General features: G+C 37.7%; 1 protein-coding gene across 1 annotated transcript in view; it reads right to left on the bottom strand.

Annotated features, from left to right (window-relative positions):
- The window catches only part of CACNA2D3 (calcium voltage-gated channel auxiliary subunit alpha2delta 3), an 807,776-nt gene that overhangs the window by 32,458 nt on the left and 756,555 nt on the right, over positions 1-18,763 (bottom strand). Inside the window, exon 34 of the mRNA XM_081805734.1 lies at positions 17,963-18,074. Within this exon, the coding sequence (XP_081661860.1) occupies positions 17,963-18,074 (112 nt within the window). The remainder of the gene's footprint in view (positions 1-17,962; positions 18,075-18,763) is intronic.

Here is an 18,763-nt window from a genome sequence, read left to right as displayed (position 1 = left end):
GACACATGAAAAAGTGCTCAACATTGCTGGGCATCAGGGAAATCCAAATCAAAACCTCAATGAGATACCACTTCACCCCAGTTAGAATGGCTAAAATTAACAAGTCAGGAAATGACAGGTGTTGGCGGGGATGTGGAGAAAGGGGAATCCTCCTACACTGTTGGTGGGAATGGAAGCTGGTGCAGCCACTCTGGAAAACAGTATGGAGGTTCCTCAAAAAGTTGAAAAGAGAGCTACCCTCTACAAACTGAGGGTTCCAAGGGGGTGGGGTGGGGGGATGGGTTAGCCTGGTGATGGGTATTAAAGAGGGCACATACTGTATGGAGCACTGGGTGTTAACATGCAAACAATGAATTATGGAACACTACATCAAAAACTAATGATGTAATGTATGGTGATTAACATAACATAATAATAAAAAAAGAAAAAGAAAAAAAATCATATGGGATGTTCTAATAATATAAGATGGAGATAATCACAATACGGCTGAGGAACAGCCATTATTACCCTGTCCAATTTTACTTTTAAAGCAACTTCACACCACTGTTTGGAAACTGATAAAATTGATGTTACATCTTCAAAACAAATTTAAGTGGAGAATTCGAGCTCATGTGCCTTGAAGATCTCTCTCCTTAGTCTGCTCCATCACTTGGGTGAACATGGTTGGTTGACTTCTATCCTAGCCCATGAATTACAAGACGGTTACCTGCATTCACTGCTTCCCATAATATGTAGAGAAGTCACATGAGAACATTTTCAGACTGATCCTAAATACCCTGATCATTCCACTCTTCCGTTCCTGGCATGGAGTTTTCAATTATAAGAAACAAGGTTGTATGCTATTTGTTTTGTCTCCTTTGTTAAAAGCCAATTCAATTTCCCAAGCTTGATAGGCATGCATTTGAAGGCTATGTGAAGACACAAGAAGAGATGAAAAGCCCAGTCAGGAAATGGTTAGGATCAATAGCATTAGCATAATTTACTGGGGACATTGACTATAGGCTGAAATCAGCATTCTGGAGCACACAGACCTGTTCAGAAAACTCTGTGCCTTTATACACCCTGAGCGCTTTATCCTATTCATTAATCTCAACAATTTTTCATGTTGCCTTAATTATCACCATTAATTGTACTTACAGCCATGCTCACACATTCAGAAAATGTTTCTGAGGCTTATTTTTCTGTGACCCCCTCCATGAGCCTGTGTAACGTCATTTCAATGTTGCTTATTATTAAGTTGAAATAATTAACTTGGCACCCCACTAGAAGTCAATACCTTTTGTTAAAAGTAGACTTTAAAAAATCATCTGAGGAGGTTTATAAATGATTACTAACAAAAGCATTAAATGTATAAACCTGTCTATCACTACTGTACTTTCTGTTTTTCTTATGTCTTAAGCTAAATTGCAAACAGGCTTCTCCTCTATCACCTTAATATGAGAAATAAAAGCTTACAACAAACTAAGTTTCCACTCTCAGTTGGCACCATGTCTTCCTGGAGAAGGTTCTTTGGAAAATAACTTCTACCTATTATCTGTTCTTTGCAAAATTACATCATTTTCCTGAAAACAAGCAACAGAAAAAGGAATCAAAAGAAAAATAAACATTTATATCTGTATTATGTAACTAACTATTATCAAAACATCTTAACAAAGAATGGTTCCCGACTCTTTTACTTCTAGGAATTGATACTAAACGTATCATTACATGGATACATGGAGCTTTAGGAGTAAGGACATTCATTTACGATGTCATTGTTAATATAGCAAATATTATAAATAGCCAAATGGGATTGGTTAAGGAAATTAGTAAACTTATACACTGTGTGGTTATTTTAAAAAGTTATGCTGCAGAATTATTTAAGGGCAAGGAATTATGCTCATGGCATTTCAAGTAAAAAAAAAAAAGCATTTCATAAAATAATATTTGTAATACTGTGCCATTTTTGAAAAACAAAACAAACGAAGAATAATTTATAGAAAACATGAATGAAAGTAAATACACCAAAATTCTATCAGTTGTTTTACTCCTGAAGGATAAGCCTATAGATACTTCTCTACCGTTTCTATAAGGCCATGTATTACTTTTGTAATGAGAAAATAATTATGATAAACTCTGTTTTTCACGTAATACATGGGATAAATAATGTTATTATTATGTAAGCTTAATATAAAAGTCTAATACCTTAAAAGAAGAGAACAACAACAAGAGGAAAACAGAGTTAAGAACCCTAATTAGAGAGCACAGAGAAAGAGAAATGTAAATGGCTTGAAGACAGAAAATATATTCGGCCTCAGTCATGAATAGAAGAGTTAAGACAACAGTGATATTCTACTTTTCATCTACCAGACTGGCAAAGGACACAACATTTTGATAACACACCACATTGGTAAGAGTATAACTAACATAAATCCTCATAAATTGGTAGAAATGCAAATTGGTTTAACTTCTCCAGAGTGCATTTCTGCAGGATATATCAAAATTATCAAAATGCATACCCTTTGACCCATCAATTCTTCTAGTCATTTGTCATATAAATAAATAAATTACATATTATATGAGAACATTCCTCTCTACTCCGCTTCAGGTAGCCAATGTTTTGGGTCCAATTTGGGTTAAATGAAAATATCCCCCAAAACGGAATCTCAGGTGATTTTTTTTTTTAATAAAAAGATGAATGTACGTAAAGATGTGAAGACAGTTTCAGCAGGTGGAAAAGAAAAGGTGAAATACAGTATGCACAGTATGTTCTCATTCCTATAATAAATGAGTGGTGGAACGCCGAATACGCCTGTGTTTGTATTTGCAGAAGACATCCTTGGAGGGATGCACTAGGACCTAGAAACAATGGTTGTCCTCTAGACAGGTTGCAGGGGTCATAGGTGGTAGGAGATTTAATTCTCATTGCATATCCTTATGCTGTTTGAATTATTTACTATATTTGTGTATCCTACTTTGTATCATCACTTACTTATGTGTTCAGTTAACAGTTATTTTAAAAATTATCAGCTATGGGGGTGGGGAGATTTAATTCTCATTGCATATCTTATGTACTATTTGAATTATTTACTATATTTGTGTATCATATTTTATATGATCATTTATTTATGTATTCAGTTAGTGAGTTAATAGTTATTTTAAAAATTACCAGCTATGGAGAAGAAGCAATGTGACAGAGAAAGATTCCTAAACAGGCTGCCACCTGGGCTTTGCATCTGGAATCAGCTGCTTCACCCTGTGGGACCTTAGGCAAAACCCTTCCTGGACCATCTTCTCTTTTCCTAAGGAAAATCACAAAGTTGTCTTTCTGCTCTGGGGAATCTGACCTTCTAGTTGTTTCCAAAACACATACATACTTGTTTTCCAATATCACACAAAATAACACGTGTCTCAACTACTAGAATTACACATACCCCATCCCCTGTTGCTCACTTACAAGTTTATTCCCTTGGGAAAGTTTGTCTCAATCAACAATTCTCTGAGCACCATTCTATATGCAAAGCCGTATTTTAAGTGCTAAGCATATAGGAATCAACAGGACATGTCCCATCTATAGTGAATTCAGTAGAACACCTCCCAGATATTGAACACCAACTAAATGCCAGGTGCTGGATGAAGCTTTTTTTTTTTTCCTTTTAACTGTACCTTGTAATGTTCACATCAAGCCAACCCCCTGTAGGTCCTATTAGCATGGTCATTTTACAGATGAACAGGTGGTAGCTGAGATGGGTAATTCATTTGCTGGCAAAGGTCGTCCTATTAGGAAGGGATGGCATTGAGAATTCAAACACAGGTTTGCATGATACCAAGCCTGAACTACTTTTTACTATGGTTCCAGCCTATTTCACCTGATTTGGTGGGGGAGAAAGACAAATACACAGACACTTAAACAGTTATGCCCTAGGTTCTGTGAGAAAACCTCTAAGTAGATCCGATGGGGATTTGCATGAAACTGGAATTCAGGAAGTGCACGGCTCTTGTCAAATTGGATGTTTGTAATTTCTTCCCATAGGTCAAGTGAGGAGTGCAATTGTCAGTTTCCAAAGCAAACCTTCATGGTGAGATGAACTCAGTCTGACATAATGACTTGGTACCATGACAGAGAGGCATTCACCTGGATGCCACTGGAATTCACTATCAGGCTTCAGAGTCAGGCAGACGCTGACCTAATTCACATCAAGTACTTAGCAGCTCTGTAACACTGGTCAGGGGCTATACTCCTGAGCCTCAAGTTCCTTCTTGGTGAAATGCAGATGAAATGAAAAAAATGGATAGAATGATAAACATGGAAATAGACACGAAGCTCTTGGCAAAAAGTAGACATTCACTAAACAGCAATCATATATAAATTCTCAGATAGGCTTGGATGTACAGAAATAATGCAAGAGGGCAGGGGCAATCCACTTCAACAGAAATGGAATCATTTGTGAAATGTACAATTTGTTTTCTAAAAGTCAGTGTAGCAGTGCATTGTTTGTGAAATATCTGATATAATGATCCTAGACTGAGAATTTCTCCCACATCCTTCCGACTGATCAGTTACACCTCTAGTTATGGGGCTCATGGGTGATTCTAACCCTCATCTTGTAACCTCTTCACCCATTTTTCTACCAAATGCACCAAGAACCTTGGTCATGAGCCAGTGGCTGGTGTGTTCATTAAGGATCTTGGGCTTTATCTTCCTAGGCATGAAGATGGTACTGAGATTATTGCCTGCCTCCCCTAGGTTGCCAACGGGTTTTCCTGTCAAAATCATGAGCAAACCTAAAAAGGTGGAACTGGAGTTCACCTGAACAAAGAGAGACAGAGAGAGAGAGAGAAATGTCAATCCTAAATAAAAGCTGATCATTAAAAAATGAATTCCCTTCTTAAGTATACAAAATGTCCTGTGAAAAAGTGGTTTGTGTCTAGAAATTTTATGTCTATATTCAATATGCTGCATTTCAAGCAGCATTTCTACTTTGATCCTTTGAGCTCCTTTAATACATCAGATGGGTTTTTAATACCCATAGGAATATATAAACTCTTTCCAAGCTAAACAAATGGAGGGAAAGCTGGAGAGTTAATAAACACACATCTATAGGGTTTTGGCAGCTTGCTAAGCCACTTCAGGTGCAGCACTGGGCAGCCCAAGGGAGGAACACAGACTGCTCTTTGAGGCAGGGATGGTGGGCGTCACATCACAAACAGCCATCAGGATGGAGATAATGCACCGCAGAAATGCAGCTCGAAAACGTCAATAGTGTGGATACAGCTCTGCACTCCTCCATTCCACATGCAAATAAACATTCTAAAAATATTCCTTGGCTATGCTGGTCTCCTACCCTCCGGCATGGAAGAGGAAAGCCTCACTGTGTTGTGAGCCCAGCCAAACTTACATGTGCTCCCACCCCGCTTTCCCACACATTAAGAAATGTACAAATGGGAAATTGTGAGACTAATTCATGTCAGGTAGAGACCTGCCTAGTCATTATAGACATGCGCCCCTCTCATTTTGCATCACGGACTCGCGAGGGAAAACAGTAATTTACAACATTTCCTGTACTAAAACCTCTCCAAACACTGATTATCAAAGGGCAAGTAAAGATAGCAACACCTACACAACCACCATTCTATCTGGAACCTCAAAGTTGTAATCGTCCTTGCGTTTGGAATAGGGCGCCTTTTTCCTGTGAGCATCTGAGAAAGAATCAGTCAAGTCCTGTCTCCGGTAAAGTACCTCGTTGAACTGAGATCCAAAGAACTGGTAGGAAAATCAACCAGAGGTTTTAATCCCAATTATTCTAATGCCTCTGGGACATGTTTTCATCTTCTGGCGCTATGTCAACAATTCAAAAGACAGCTCCCAAGATAAAGCGTTTACTCCCCTTTCCCCCCTTTTTTTTAAAGTTTCAGGACAACATGTTTCTTGCAACCACACACATATACAGCACTAACTAAGTTGTTGATTGTCAGAGCTAGTATTGAATTATTCAAACCTGGCACCATACCCAAAATATGAAAAGAAGGTAGCTCTTTATGAAGGGATGAGTGGCACATTCTCAACAGTAGATGACCAAGGGTTGAGAAATTTTCAGATGTGATCATCATGTTTTAAATCTCTCTTGATGGAAAGAAATTGCTTATAGGATCCACAAGTTATTTCTACCACCCTTCTGAGAGGCAGAATAAGAAGCAAGAACTTAGCAAGGAGGAGGAGGCTGGCTTTCCCCCACCACAGTGTGGGTGTGACACTGTAAAATTCAAAAGGACAGGAAATGTTTTGATTTGGGAGATCCACAGCCCTGCACATTAGTAGCCAACATGGCAAGGTATAAGTGAGTAAATGATACCAAGGGAAAACGTGGAGGAAAGTAAGTTGCCCACAGCCTCCATCTCCAAAGGGAAGAATTTGACCTTTGGTATTAATCTCATTGTAGAGTGGAAAGTTGTCTTGTTTAGAGGTGAACTAAGCCTGCTGGAAAGGGCAAATGATTATTTCATGGGAAATTGAATCACCTTTATTTACACATTTTAAACAAGATTAAGTACAGTAGTTTGGCAAGAATCTATAGAGCAGGAGATACAAAAATATTTCAACAAATCAGTGTACACTTGCAAATTAAGTGGTTAAAACTGTTACATTTTAACGCCTACAAATTACATTATTCATGACACTAATGTACTCCCACTGGCAAAGTCTGTGTCCAATTTGTGTAATGAAGTATCTGATCACTATTGAATATGTGTAGTCCCTAATTCATATTTCCAATTTTTTTTTATGAACCAAGCGCTCAAGTGGATCCAGGAAGTGGCAAATATCCAAGATCTACTTTACCTAGGACAGTCTTATTGGAGCAACCAACTACTTTTCCTGATTGAAACTAGTAGTTTTACCTTCCAGTCTAAGAAGAAATCTGGAAGAGGAGGCTGACTGGAGTTCTGTGGTTTTCCTACATCCCTGTCAACACAGATGGGTTTGTGAATTGTGCTCTATAAAAATATCTCCCATTTATGCAGCATTTACTCTGCTGGGCACTGTGCTAAGTATGAGTGTTATACTTTTTTTTTTAACCCACATACAGTTCCTATGAGGCAGGTATTATGCCTCTTGGGCAGATGAGCAAGGCAGAACCCAGATATTTAAATAACTGGTTAAAATCATTACATGATTAAGTGTGGTAGCCCTGACTATAGTCCAGCCCCCGAGCCCAGCCTCTCAGCCTTAACTCAGGAAGACGCCATGTCCCTACTGTGCAATGGATCCATTTTACAGGTCGTTTCCAGAAGGCCCGCTGGTAAGAACACCTGCAGGGCACTCACTGGGAACAGTCTGAAGACTTGCGGTAAAACGCCCACCCAGTGTGAGACCTCAACAGGAAATTGGAGTAGTTTGTAGGAAAATGGAATCCCTGAACTATGGTTCTCTGAACCGTAGCCCACGAAACATGTCAACACAGCTTCGAGACCAATTACTTTCTTTCAGTTTAGCGGACAAATGAAAGGCGCATGGGGAGAAGTGATGAGAGAAGCAAAGTGTAGCCACAGCTTTTGGGGCTTCCAAGAAGATGAGCAAAGCTTGTGTTCTGATCCCAAAGTGAAACTGATGGCAACATAATTTTTATGAAAAGCGATGAGTGATACTACCCCCCCCAAAAGACATCCGCACACATTTACACACACACACACACACACACAAAACCAACAAAAAAATCTAATTTGCCTTAAAAATGAATATCTTGCCAACATTGAAATGTGACAAGATTTTTAAAGCTCTGTCATCGTCCATGTTACACATGTTTCCCTTTATTCTTGATTAATTATTTTTCTTAACGGGCTAGAAGTAGTTAACATAGGGATTGGTTTTCATTCCGCGTGGATCCTTGTTTCAGCCAAGGTTGAGAGGGTATCAAGAAGGAAAGAAACGTATTGGAAAATCATAAAACATTGCATTCTTTTTAGATATCCAGTTTTGTTAAACTTGTTGACAGTCACAAATGCCCAGAAAATATGGGCTGAGTTGTTTTCGATTGCTGTTTGAATAACAGATTAATTTAATAATCAGTGGGATATTGAATGACGAAAATTATTGGTTAAAGCAGCCAAACCACCAACCCTAATGACATTCTTATGTAAATTCTTATTTTCTTTTAGGCTCCTGCATTCTTAATAAACCCTATATTTTTGAAAATCCTTTTTTAACATTGCATACTGTCCCTCAGTTATAATATATCTGTCTGTGACATAGACAGATAAATGTCCACTTTTAGAGTTGCCAGTCTGAAGGTTTCTATTCAGAGCAACTGAGTCACCTTTGATGTATTTTCCATATAAAACCATCAAGTGATGCTGGAAACAGGACATAAAAACGGAGTTAGGAACAACCAGTCTTCAAAGATCACTGGAGACCAAAAAGACTTTTATTTTGTGTGGCCAGAACCACCTGACATGGCTTCCTGAGTTCTAGCAAAATGGTTAGGCACCAAGGAGATCCGCTTTTGTCTAAGAGATGGGCAGATTGTTAATGACAGTCCCCAGCAAACTGCAGCATGAAGCATATTCCCGTGGGAAGCGCACAGTTCTTTGGGATTGTTGCTCTATGGTTTGCCATTGCTTTTGGAGGAAAGTAATCGCTGCCTTCAGAACGGTTTGTAACGGACACAGCTTTGTATGTTCCATTGCGGGAGGCAAGATGTTTTTCTTTGAAAAAGATCTTAGTGCGTAATTTCTGAAATGCTATAATTTTCACCAAACTCAGTTTCCAACTCGCTCCTGGCCAAATGCTGTAGAGTTGTGTTATTTTTGAATGTCACTGCCCCTGACCTGAAGTTACCTATAAAGTTGGTTGAAAATTAGTAATTGTCTTAGAGAACCAGTCCTGCAAAATCTCACTCTTTCCAGGCAAAGGTTGACAAATTTCTACACGAAGTAGATATAAAGCAGATGTGTGAGTTCGGCTTCCTGGTTGCCACCAAACGTGCTGGGCATTGCACTGAAAAATCTACCAGCCGTCAACAAGGGAACGAGGACAAAAGTCAAATAGCATTATTTTTCTTCTTAACATATTTCATTCCAAGAATCCAGAGATCATACCAAATGCAAATTATCTTCATAAATACTTCGATAAATACTCAGATGTATCTTCTAATAAACTTCATTTCATAAAATGGAGCAAGGAAAGAGAGAAAGGGATATACAAAAGATACCAAAAGGCTCAGGCCTTCACACATCTGAGACTATTGTCAGGAGCCTATTTTGGTATGATATGAGCATTATATGATGATTTTATAACAAAGCCTCACAAGGATTTTTGGATTAGAAAAAAATAGTCATGAACTGATTTCTCATTCAACTAGTTACCCCAGTTGATCTGTCAATATCTAATCCTTGAAAAGAGGAGGGGGCAGAGGAGGAGAAACAAATGGGATTTTTCCTCTATTAGGACCAGAGTGTGTGTGTGTGTTTGTGTGTGTGTGCAAGTGCACGCTATGGTGTGGGGGAATAGTAGGGCAGCATGTGATCTGTCTGAATCATGATTTTCCGCTTCAAGAGACTATTACTGTCACTCTGATTGCTGTCATTTCTCCCATCATCTGGAAACTGATCATTTTTTTCTCCCTTCTTTACAAGTTTTCTGTTGTGCCATCTGGTATTGGGGTAGCAGCTGAAGTTCTTCAAAGGACTAGTTCTCTTTGACAGGAGAATCAAAGGGGCAACATTATTTGGCCCTTACTTCTTCCTTGCCTCTTCTCCCAGCCCTCCTCACCTCCAGCTCTGTGTTCCAGCTTCCCTGCTTCGAGCAATCTGTTCAATAAACCACAATTCCTCTTGCCTAGGCAAGGCTCTTCCCTCTGCCTGGATACTCTTACCTGCTAAGTCCTTCATATCCTGGTGGTCTGACATTAAATGCCGCTTCTTCCAGGAAGCTTTTCTTGACTACCCCAAGCCTCCCTTCTGTGCTTCTATGTGACATTTACTCTATAATCCTGGTCCTAAGCATGGAGTGTTGACATCATCCAGGCACCTGTCTCTAAACTCCATGAAGAGAGGAATCATGTGTGCCTTCTGGTCCTCAACAGTGTGGCGCAGTGTCTAGGCCACTTGATATGACAGACAATCAAGAATTGTACACTGAAGCCCTTAGCTATCTTTAATGTTTTTTCCCTAAGGCCTTTTTTTGTTCTCTAAGTTGATTCCTTAGAAACTCCCCTCAAGGTCATTAATACATCAGCCCTCATATCTTATGAACTAATTGCCATCTCACAAGTTAGATGTTAGAAACAGGTAAAAGCAATCATTGATGTTAGAACTCAACAGAGTGGTTGTCTTATGGTAAGTGGGGGCTGCACCTAGCAGGGGCAGGTAGGGGGCTTCCGAGGGGCTAGCAATGTTCATTCACTTCTCAACCTGAGTACTATTTATACAGCTACGTTCAGTTCGTGAAAATTAATCACGCTGCAAACGTATGGTTTGTACACTTTTCTGTTCATGCTACACATCAATAAAAACTTTACTGAAAAAGAAAGGAAAAGCACACATCTCCAATCCTCTCCCTACTCACATCCTTGGGTCTTTATTATTTTGCTTCTGTTGCATATGACTGAGCTACCAGGTGGTGGTCCTGAAGCTTTGAAACAAAAATCCTTCAAAGCCTGCAGTGTCTTTTCAATGTTGCCAGCACATGGGATAAGGCCCGCTGAACTTTCCAACCTCCTGTGAGTCTTGAACCCAGTGTGGAAGTCAAGGCCGGAAGCAGACTCATCACAGGGGATGTAAATACCTTGAGTGTCAACTTCATATCTCATCCATCCTTGGATTTCCCAATTCACCTCAATTCCTGGGCCATAGCAGGAATGCAGTTACCTTCCACTGAACAAAAAGTAGTCTCTCTTTAGTTTGAAATCTTAGTTTACTTATTTTAATCAAACTGCATTCATATTTTTGGCTTCTGACTGCAAGTCAACAAGGAAAAACATTGCTGGCCTTAGCAGTCATCTATCATGGTTCTATTTGTTTTCTCATTTAGAATGGAAATAAGAAACCTTATTTACTCCACTAAATCTGATTACCTATTATGCACTAGGAGAGAGTGGCTACCTTAGGAAGTCTGTAGTTATGACTAGTGAGGATATAATATCCCTCTGGTCAAAAAGGTTTGCAGTCGTTATAAAATCAATGGAGTCCACTTCATGGAGCCACAGAGCGATGAACTGTCAATGTTCCTTAAGTATACATGAACTTTGGCCATCAAAAATACATATATATTGTACCTTTTCCTACAGGAATTCTACAGTAGCGAAGAGATGAGAGACTATCAAAAGGAAAATGTACATTTTAACAGAACAGTTAATGAGGGCTAAAATCTTTGCATACAAATGCATATGACATTATGCTAGCATGAAATGGGTCCATTTATTGAGGACTTATTCTGTTCCAGGCATCATGCTAAATCCACAACATAAATTTTCCCACTTAATTCGTACAACCAGCCTGTGATGTGCTTACTATTATTATCCCAGGAAGAAGTTGAGTTTCAGAGAGTTTAGGTTTTTGCTCAAGGTCACACAGCTAGCAATTACTGGAGTCAGAGTTCACACACTCTGAACTCCCTGATGGCATAGCTCCTGCGCTAAACCACTATACTCTTGTGCTTTCTTGTGGTGGTTCTAGAAAGTCCTCAGTCAGAATAGTAAACTACAACGTGGCGGATTAAGCCAATATGGAAGCCATTCTGCTCTAAACACTTAGACATGCTGGATGAAACAGTAAAACATTGTACAAGCATGTTTGAAAACAAAAGAACTTACAAGACAAGACACTAAGAGCCAACGTGCACATTTATAGCTAAGTGTAAAAAGCAGATAATCTGGTGCTGTCTGGGGTCTGAACGGGCAAAACAATATTAGCATGAGAAATCAAACTTTAAGTGGAAACTACATGCCACTTGGGAAAAATATTTACTGTAATTATATGATGCAGAAACTCCTAAATACAAAAAGTTACATAACAAAAATTCCCGGGCAGTCAATACTAACAGGATACATGATTAAAGCCCAACTATAAATCTATTGTGAAGAGAAACTCAAGCTCTATTCTGTTCCCACAGAAATAATAATTAATAGTAAAAATCAGTTCATGGTCAAAAATGACAGAACACATGAGCCAATTATCTACCAGGAAAGAAAGCAGACACAAGAGACAAGGAAATTGGCACCCACCCCCCCAAAAATTTAAACTACTAAAACAGCCTTAAAAGGCCTTTATAACTAGGTATAGAAAATTTAAGAATAAGAATCTATATAAAGGGGTGCCTGGGTGGCTCAGTTGTTAAGCATCTGCTTCGGCTCAGGTCATGATCCCAGGGTCCTGGGATCAAGTCCTGGGATCAAGCCCCGCATCGGGCTCCCTGCTCAGCAGGAAGTCTGCTTCTCCCTCTCCCACTCCCCCGTTTGTGTTCCCTCTCTAGCTGTGTCTCTCTCTGTCAAATAAATAAATAAAATCTTTTAAAAAAATAAGAATCTATATAAAGAAGACACAGATATTTTAAAATCTACTTTCTTAGCAAATTTAAAGTATACAAGAATACACAGATTTTTAAAAGAAGCAAATAATACATCTAAAAATAAATAGAAAGACATCCACATTAAAAACTCAATGGACTCCAAGCAGTGGACTAGACACAACCGAAAGGAAATTAGTGAACTTGAGTTTAGGGAAATTACCCAAAAGAAAGTATATAAACACAGAGAAGTAAATTTATATCTAGACACATGTCAGTGAAACCAGAATATCAAAGGAAAGCCCTCTGAGAGGGGGAAAGGCCAGACCACCTATGGGAGTGCAAAGCTAAAACTCAGGAGACAGTAGAATAGTATCTTCAAAATACTTCGATTTAGATAGCATGGAGTTAAATGATCACTGCAGAGTACATACTAAGTAAAGCATGTCAGACAAAGAATGAGATCATTTACCACTCCTAGATCATTTCTGAAAAAAAAAAAACAAAAACAAAAAAAACAAAACTTCTAAGGTACTGTAAAACAAGAAGCAATGGTTAAAAAAAACTAGTGAGTAAACAAACTGGTAAACATCTCATTTACTACAGGCAGCAACAGCAATAATAACATATTTGGTGGGTTAAAATCACAGCAGGGCTAAAATGTTAGGAAATATCACATGAAAGAGATGGGAGGTAATCCAATCAGAGGTTCTAAGAGTTTGTTCTGGAGGATGGAAGAGATCCTGAAACATGTACAAGGTTAAAGGTAAATACTTCAAGAAAAGAGTGCATACCTTACATACTAGGAAGGGAAAAACAGGAACAGAGAAAACTCAGTAGGTCCAATTGGAGGGAAAAGAAAGGAAGGGAAGGAGGGAGGGGAGAATAGGGAGGAAGGAGGGAGGGAGGGAAGGAAGGGAGAGTACGGGGATAGACAGCCTATAAAATGATGGTAGAAATAAACTTATATAAGCACAGTAAATTATAAAAGATTAAATCTCTAATAATGGAGATAATAAAAATGCCAAAGCCAGCTTCATTCTATTTATAAGATAAAATCCTAATGCAAAATGACAAAAACAAAAAAGAAAGTTGGAAATGGACGGAAGGGGGAAAACGTGCCTAGGATATGTCACCAAACAAAGAAATACTGCATCTGTGTTGTTAGCAAACAAAATAGATATTAAAGCATAAAGTACTTTCCCAGATTGGGCTATCCAGTAGTGATCAGAGGGAAGATTTATCAGGACACTGTACCAGTCTTGAACAGGGATGTCTATGGTCACATAGCTTCCAAATATAAAAAGCAAAGTAAAGTGAATGACATGAAGGAGTGGAAAGATCCATAAGCCTGGTGAGAGCCTTATATCTAAAATAGAACAACAACAATGACAGAAGTTTGAAACACAATGAACACACTTGATCCATCAGATACACATTAATCCTTGTACTCAGTTATTAGAGAATGAAACCTGCTTTCAAAAACATATAGACAAGTATTAGGATAAAAACAAGTCTCTGCACAGACCATGTGGTATACAGACCACAATGTCATTTAATCAGCAGTCAATAAGAAAAAAAAAAAGACAGCCTCAAAGCCCATATATTTTAGGAAATATTAAAACAGTATTTAATAATTTACTGATCAAAAATATGGTAAAAATTAGAAAATTATCACAGCTGAATAATAATGAAAACCCTATATAAACTAAAATGCAGAGAGAAATTATACATATGTATATATTTATTATATATATGAATGAAGTTGCAAAAACTAAGCATCAAACACAAAATGTTAGAAAATAATGAAAAGTAAATCCCAAAAACATAGAAGAAAGGTAATAATACAGATAAGAAGCAAAATAAATGAAATAGAAAGTCAAAGAAACAACAGAGAAAATCTAACAAACTAAATGATGATAGTTCTTTGAAAAGGAAAAGAAAGCAAACATTTCTGTTAGTACTGAGAGGGAGGGAAGGAAGGAGGAAACAATGGAGGGAGGGAGTTAGGGAAGGACAGAGAGAGAGAGAGAGGGAGGGAGAGGTAGGGAGAGAGGGGGGAATGGAGGGGAGGGTGAGAAGAAGAGGTATGGGGAGGAAAGGGGGAGGAAAGGGGGAGGAGAAGGGAAGGGTGAGATTGATTTAAAACCAGGAAAAGTCACAAATACGGCAGTATTTTTAATCAAAAGAGAATACTATTAACAAATGCATGCAATAAACATGAAAAGTCGGATGGAATAGGCAGTTTTCTAAGAAATATAATTACCAAAATCATTTCAAAAAGAAATAGAAATTCCAAAGATATCTAAGTACTGGAAGGAACTAATTCAGTAGTTGAAAATTTACTCACACAGGAAAAAAATAAAATAAAATAAATAAATACATAACCTATCACCTGTTCATAGTTTTATGGGTAAACTTTACCAAACCTAAAAGAAGCAGATAATTTAATCTTATACAAAATGTATAAGATCCAAGAAATTTTATGACAATAAAATGACCTTAATAACAAAGCCAAATAACAGTATGTGAAAGGAAAAGTGTAGCCCACTCTTCTTTTTTTAAAGATTTATTTATTTATTTATTTATTTATTTATTTATTTATTTTTGAGGGGGCAGGCAAAAGAAGAGGGAGACAGAAACTTTAGCAGACTCCCCACTGAGCGCAGAGCCAGATGCAGGACTTGATCCCAGGACCCTGAGATTATGAGCTGAGCTGAGATCAAGAGTCATGCTTAGTCGACTGAGTCAGCCAGAGGCCCCTAACCCACTCTTTTTTTTGAGTACAGATGGCAAATTCAATATAACATGAACAAATGGACCTAGCAAGATGGTTTTGGTTTTTGTCTTTTGTAATCATGGCAATGAAAGACCATCCTGGGAAAGAAAGCATGTTTTCACATTAGATAATCCATCTACCATTAAAGATATAGTATATATGATATATTTCATGATTTAAATTTTTAAAAATTTTATCAATGTAACTCAACATATTAACAAATTAAAATCATTTTAGTAATTAATGTAGAAAGAATGCTTTGATAAAATTTAACATCCATTCAAATTTCACACAATAGCAACAAGAGCAACAAACACCCCTGAAGAGGTTTTCTTTAACCTAATAAATGGCTAACTATCAAAAATCTAAGGCAACTCAGGAAATGGATAGTAGTTATGGCTGCACAACATTGCAAATGTACTTAATGCTCCTGAACTGTGCACTTAAAAATAGTTACAACGGGGGTGGCCTGGCTAGCACAGTTAGGAAAGCAACTGACTCTTGATCTTGGGGTGGTGAGTTCCAGGCCCACATTGGGTGTAGAGATTACATAAAGAAACAAATAAAACAAATAAAGTTAAAAAAGAAAATCACTGTCAAAATCTCCTTAAAAATAGCTACAAAGGTAAATTTAATATTATTAATATTTTACTATAATTTAGAAAACCCATTAGCATACCGCATGATTTCACTTACATGCAGAATCTAAAAAATAAATCAACAAAGCAAAACAAAACTCATATTTATAGATGAAGAGAACAGATTGGTGGTTGCCAGAGGGGAGGGGGTGGGGGGGATGAAATGGGTGCAGGGGATCAAGAAGTATAAACTTTTGGCAATAGAACAAATAAATCATGGGGATGTAATGTACATCATGGGGAACAGAATCACTGACATTGTGTTAATTTTGTAAGGTGACAGATGGGAGTTAGATTTATTGTGGTGACCATTTCATAATGTATACACATGTTGAATCACTATGTTGTACGCCTGAAACTAATATGATCTCGTATGTGAATTATACCTCAATAAAAAAATCCTATAGCAATCATCATAGTTAACATGGAATTATTAGAAGAAATTCCTTTAAATTAGGAACAAGATACAGTTGTCTACTCTCACTGCTTCTAGTCAACAATTCCAGTTACTTCTATGCAAGAAAACAAGTGTGGAAGTTAGAAAGGAACATTTTCACAAATGATGTTATTGTGTGTGAAAAAAAAGTCTGAGAGAAGCCATACACAAACTATTAAATCTAAAAGAGCATTTAGCAACTGCATACAAGATATTCAATATACAGAAATCAGTGTTCTTCTCATATTCTAGCAATTACCAATTAGAAAATGTAGTTTTAAATGTATGCCATTTCTGATAGCAGGAAAAACTATATGCTTTCAAGGTATAAATCTAACATAAAATTATAAAACTGTATTAAAAGACATGTAAATAAAGAGACATACTTAGTTTATAAATGGAAAGTTCCAGTATTATACAAGATAGCAATTATCTTCAAATTAATCTATAACTTACAGCAATTTTAATTAAAACTGTATCATAATTCATGGAAATTAACAAGCTGATTACAAAATTAATATGAAAGAGGAGAGACAAGAATAGCCAAGACAACTTAAAAGAATGTGGAAAAGGTATTTGTTCTCCTAAATATCAAGTCATATTATAAAGCTCTAATAATTAAAGAGATATGGTGTTGACAGCAGTACCGACAAACCATAAAACCTGGAAACAGATCTTTATACAGATGGGAACTCACCCTATAGGACACAGGTGCCATAATAAATCAATTGGAAAAAAAAAAAAAGACCATTCAATAAGCAGTGCCGGTTAACACGGAACTATATTGAAAAAGATGAAATTAGATGCTACATTATGGCACACACACAAATAAATTCAAGAGGGATTCAAGTCCTAAATGTGAAAGTCAACACTTTGAAGTGTTCAGAATAAAACTGTTTGAGAATACCATTATGACATGAGGGCAGAAACTAATTTCTTAAAGCACAAACACACAAATCATAGAAGAACAGAAGAATAAATTAGACTACATTAAAATAAAAGCAAAAGAAAATTTCAATGCATCTAAAACATTCTAAAAGGTGAGGAGTCAAAGGACTAGGAAGACATATATGTAAAGCATACAACTGCAAAGAAATTGCACCAAAACCTAGAACACCCAAACCGGTAAGAGTAGATTCATCACCCAACAGCCAACTACCAACAGAAATGAAGGGGAAAGAAACCCAAATGATCAATAAAACCATTAAAAAAGGCCCAACGTCATTAGGAATCAGGGAAATGCCCAGTAAGCAACCAAGACTCATTCCCCAGACACCATATTCCAGCGAATCCTGAAGATTCGATGCCTCCAGGAAAGACACCGAAGGATTTTTTCCCAACAGATAGCTGAAATGGCCAACCATCAACTGGGAAAACACCAATTAGGACTTTTTCCAACCAACAATAAACTCAACTAAAAACCTCGTCTATTCTAGGATGCATTCTCAAGCATTTTGAACCCTTCCCAAATTCTAAATGATCTGACAAAGCCAAGTGATGTTTTTTCCAAGCTGGTGGAAACACTTCCTCATACAAGAGGGCAGCCACGTTTCCATCTCTCATTGTGAGCACGCCAGACACATTGGCCCATTGGAGTTCTACACTGAGCAGAAAGGAGGCGGGAGGCTTACTTGGAGCAGTCTTCACAAGCAATGTTCCCTGAGGTTTCCTTGATGGTGCGCTCAGAGACAAATGCTGGATATTCAGTATCACAAGGTTCCAGGGTCTGTTTCAATTTCTGGGCTGTAGGGATAGGAAAAAGAAAAAAGAAAAGAAGATAAAGAATAAAGGCACAGGCTTTCTTGTGACTGGCAGCCCAGTAATTCAGAACCCAGTTCCACTCCTGCCGTGCTGTGATTTTTCTAGGCACAGCATAATGCATTATTTTCTAATTAGTCAAGTGATTTCATCTGCCAAGCAACTCTATAAGCTATAATTCCTCAAGTCGTTGTGTTGGCTTCATCCACTATCATTTATGGATCACAAGAATACTTTCTGGGACAACATAAGTCAACGGGTCTCAGACTTCAGACTTACTTGAACTTAGCAACAACACATACGTGTATCTGAATAAATGTATAAAATAGAAGCTACACCATATTATTTAGGGTGAGACAAAGGTCATGATACAACTATGTGGTTTTATGACAGAAACAAAATTGAACTATGGAATAGTAAAATACGTAATGTCTTTGAACCACTGCCATGAACCTCATCCTACCCTTATGAAGTTCCTTGTCCAGGAATACAGCACTAGATAACCCGGGTACATGGATGGCTACCTAGTAGGCATTGGGTAATGTCTTGGTGGTTGATAAAATAATGTAAACAAGTTATGTCCAGTGGGGAAGTTCCAGAAACTCTTTACGTTTAAGTTATTTTCAATGTGTAAATCGGGGCTAATCTTCTTCCTCTATCAGAGGGTGAAGTGA

Source organism: Leptonychotes weddellii, chromosome 1 (genome assembly GCF_054177405.1).
Source record: "Leptonychotes weddellii isolate Sample4059 chromosome 1, ASM5417740v2, whole genome shotgun sequence".
Lineage (NCBI taxonomy): Eukaryota > Metazoa > Chordata > Mammalia > Carnivora > Phocidae > Leptonychotes > Leptonychotes weddellii.
Note: the sequence above shows the minus strand (reverse complement) of the source record. Positions and strands in the feature narration are given on the sequence as shown.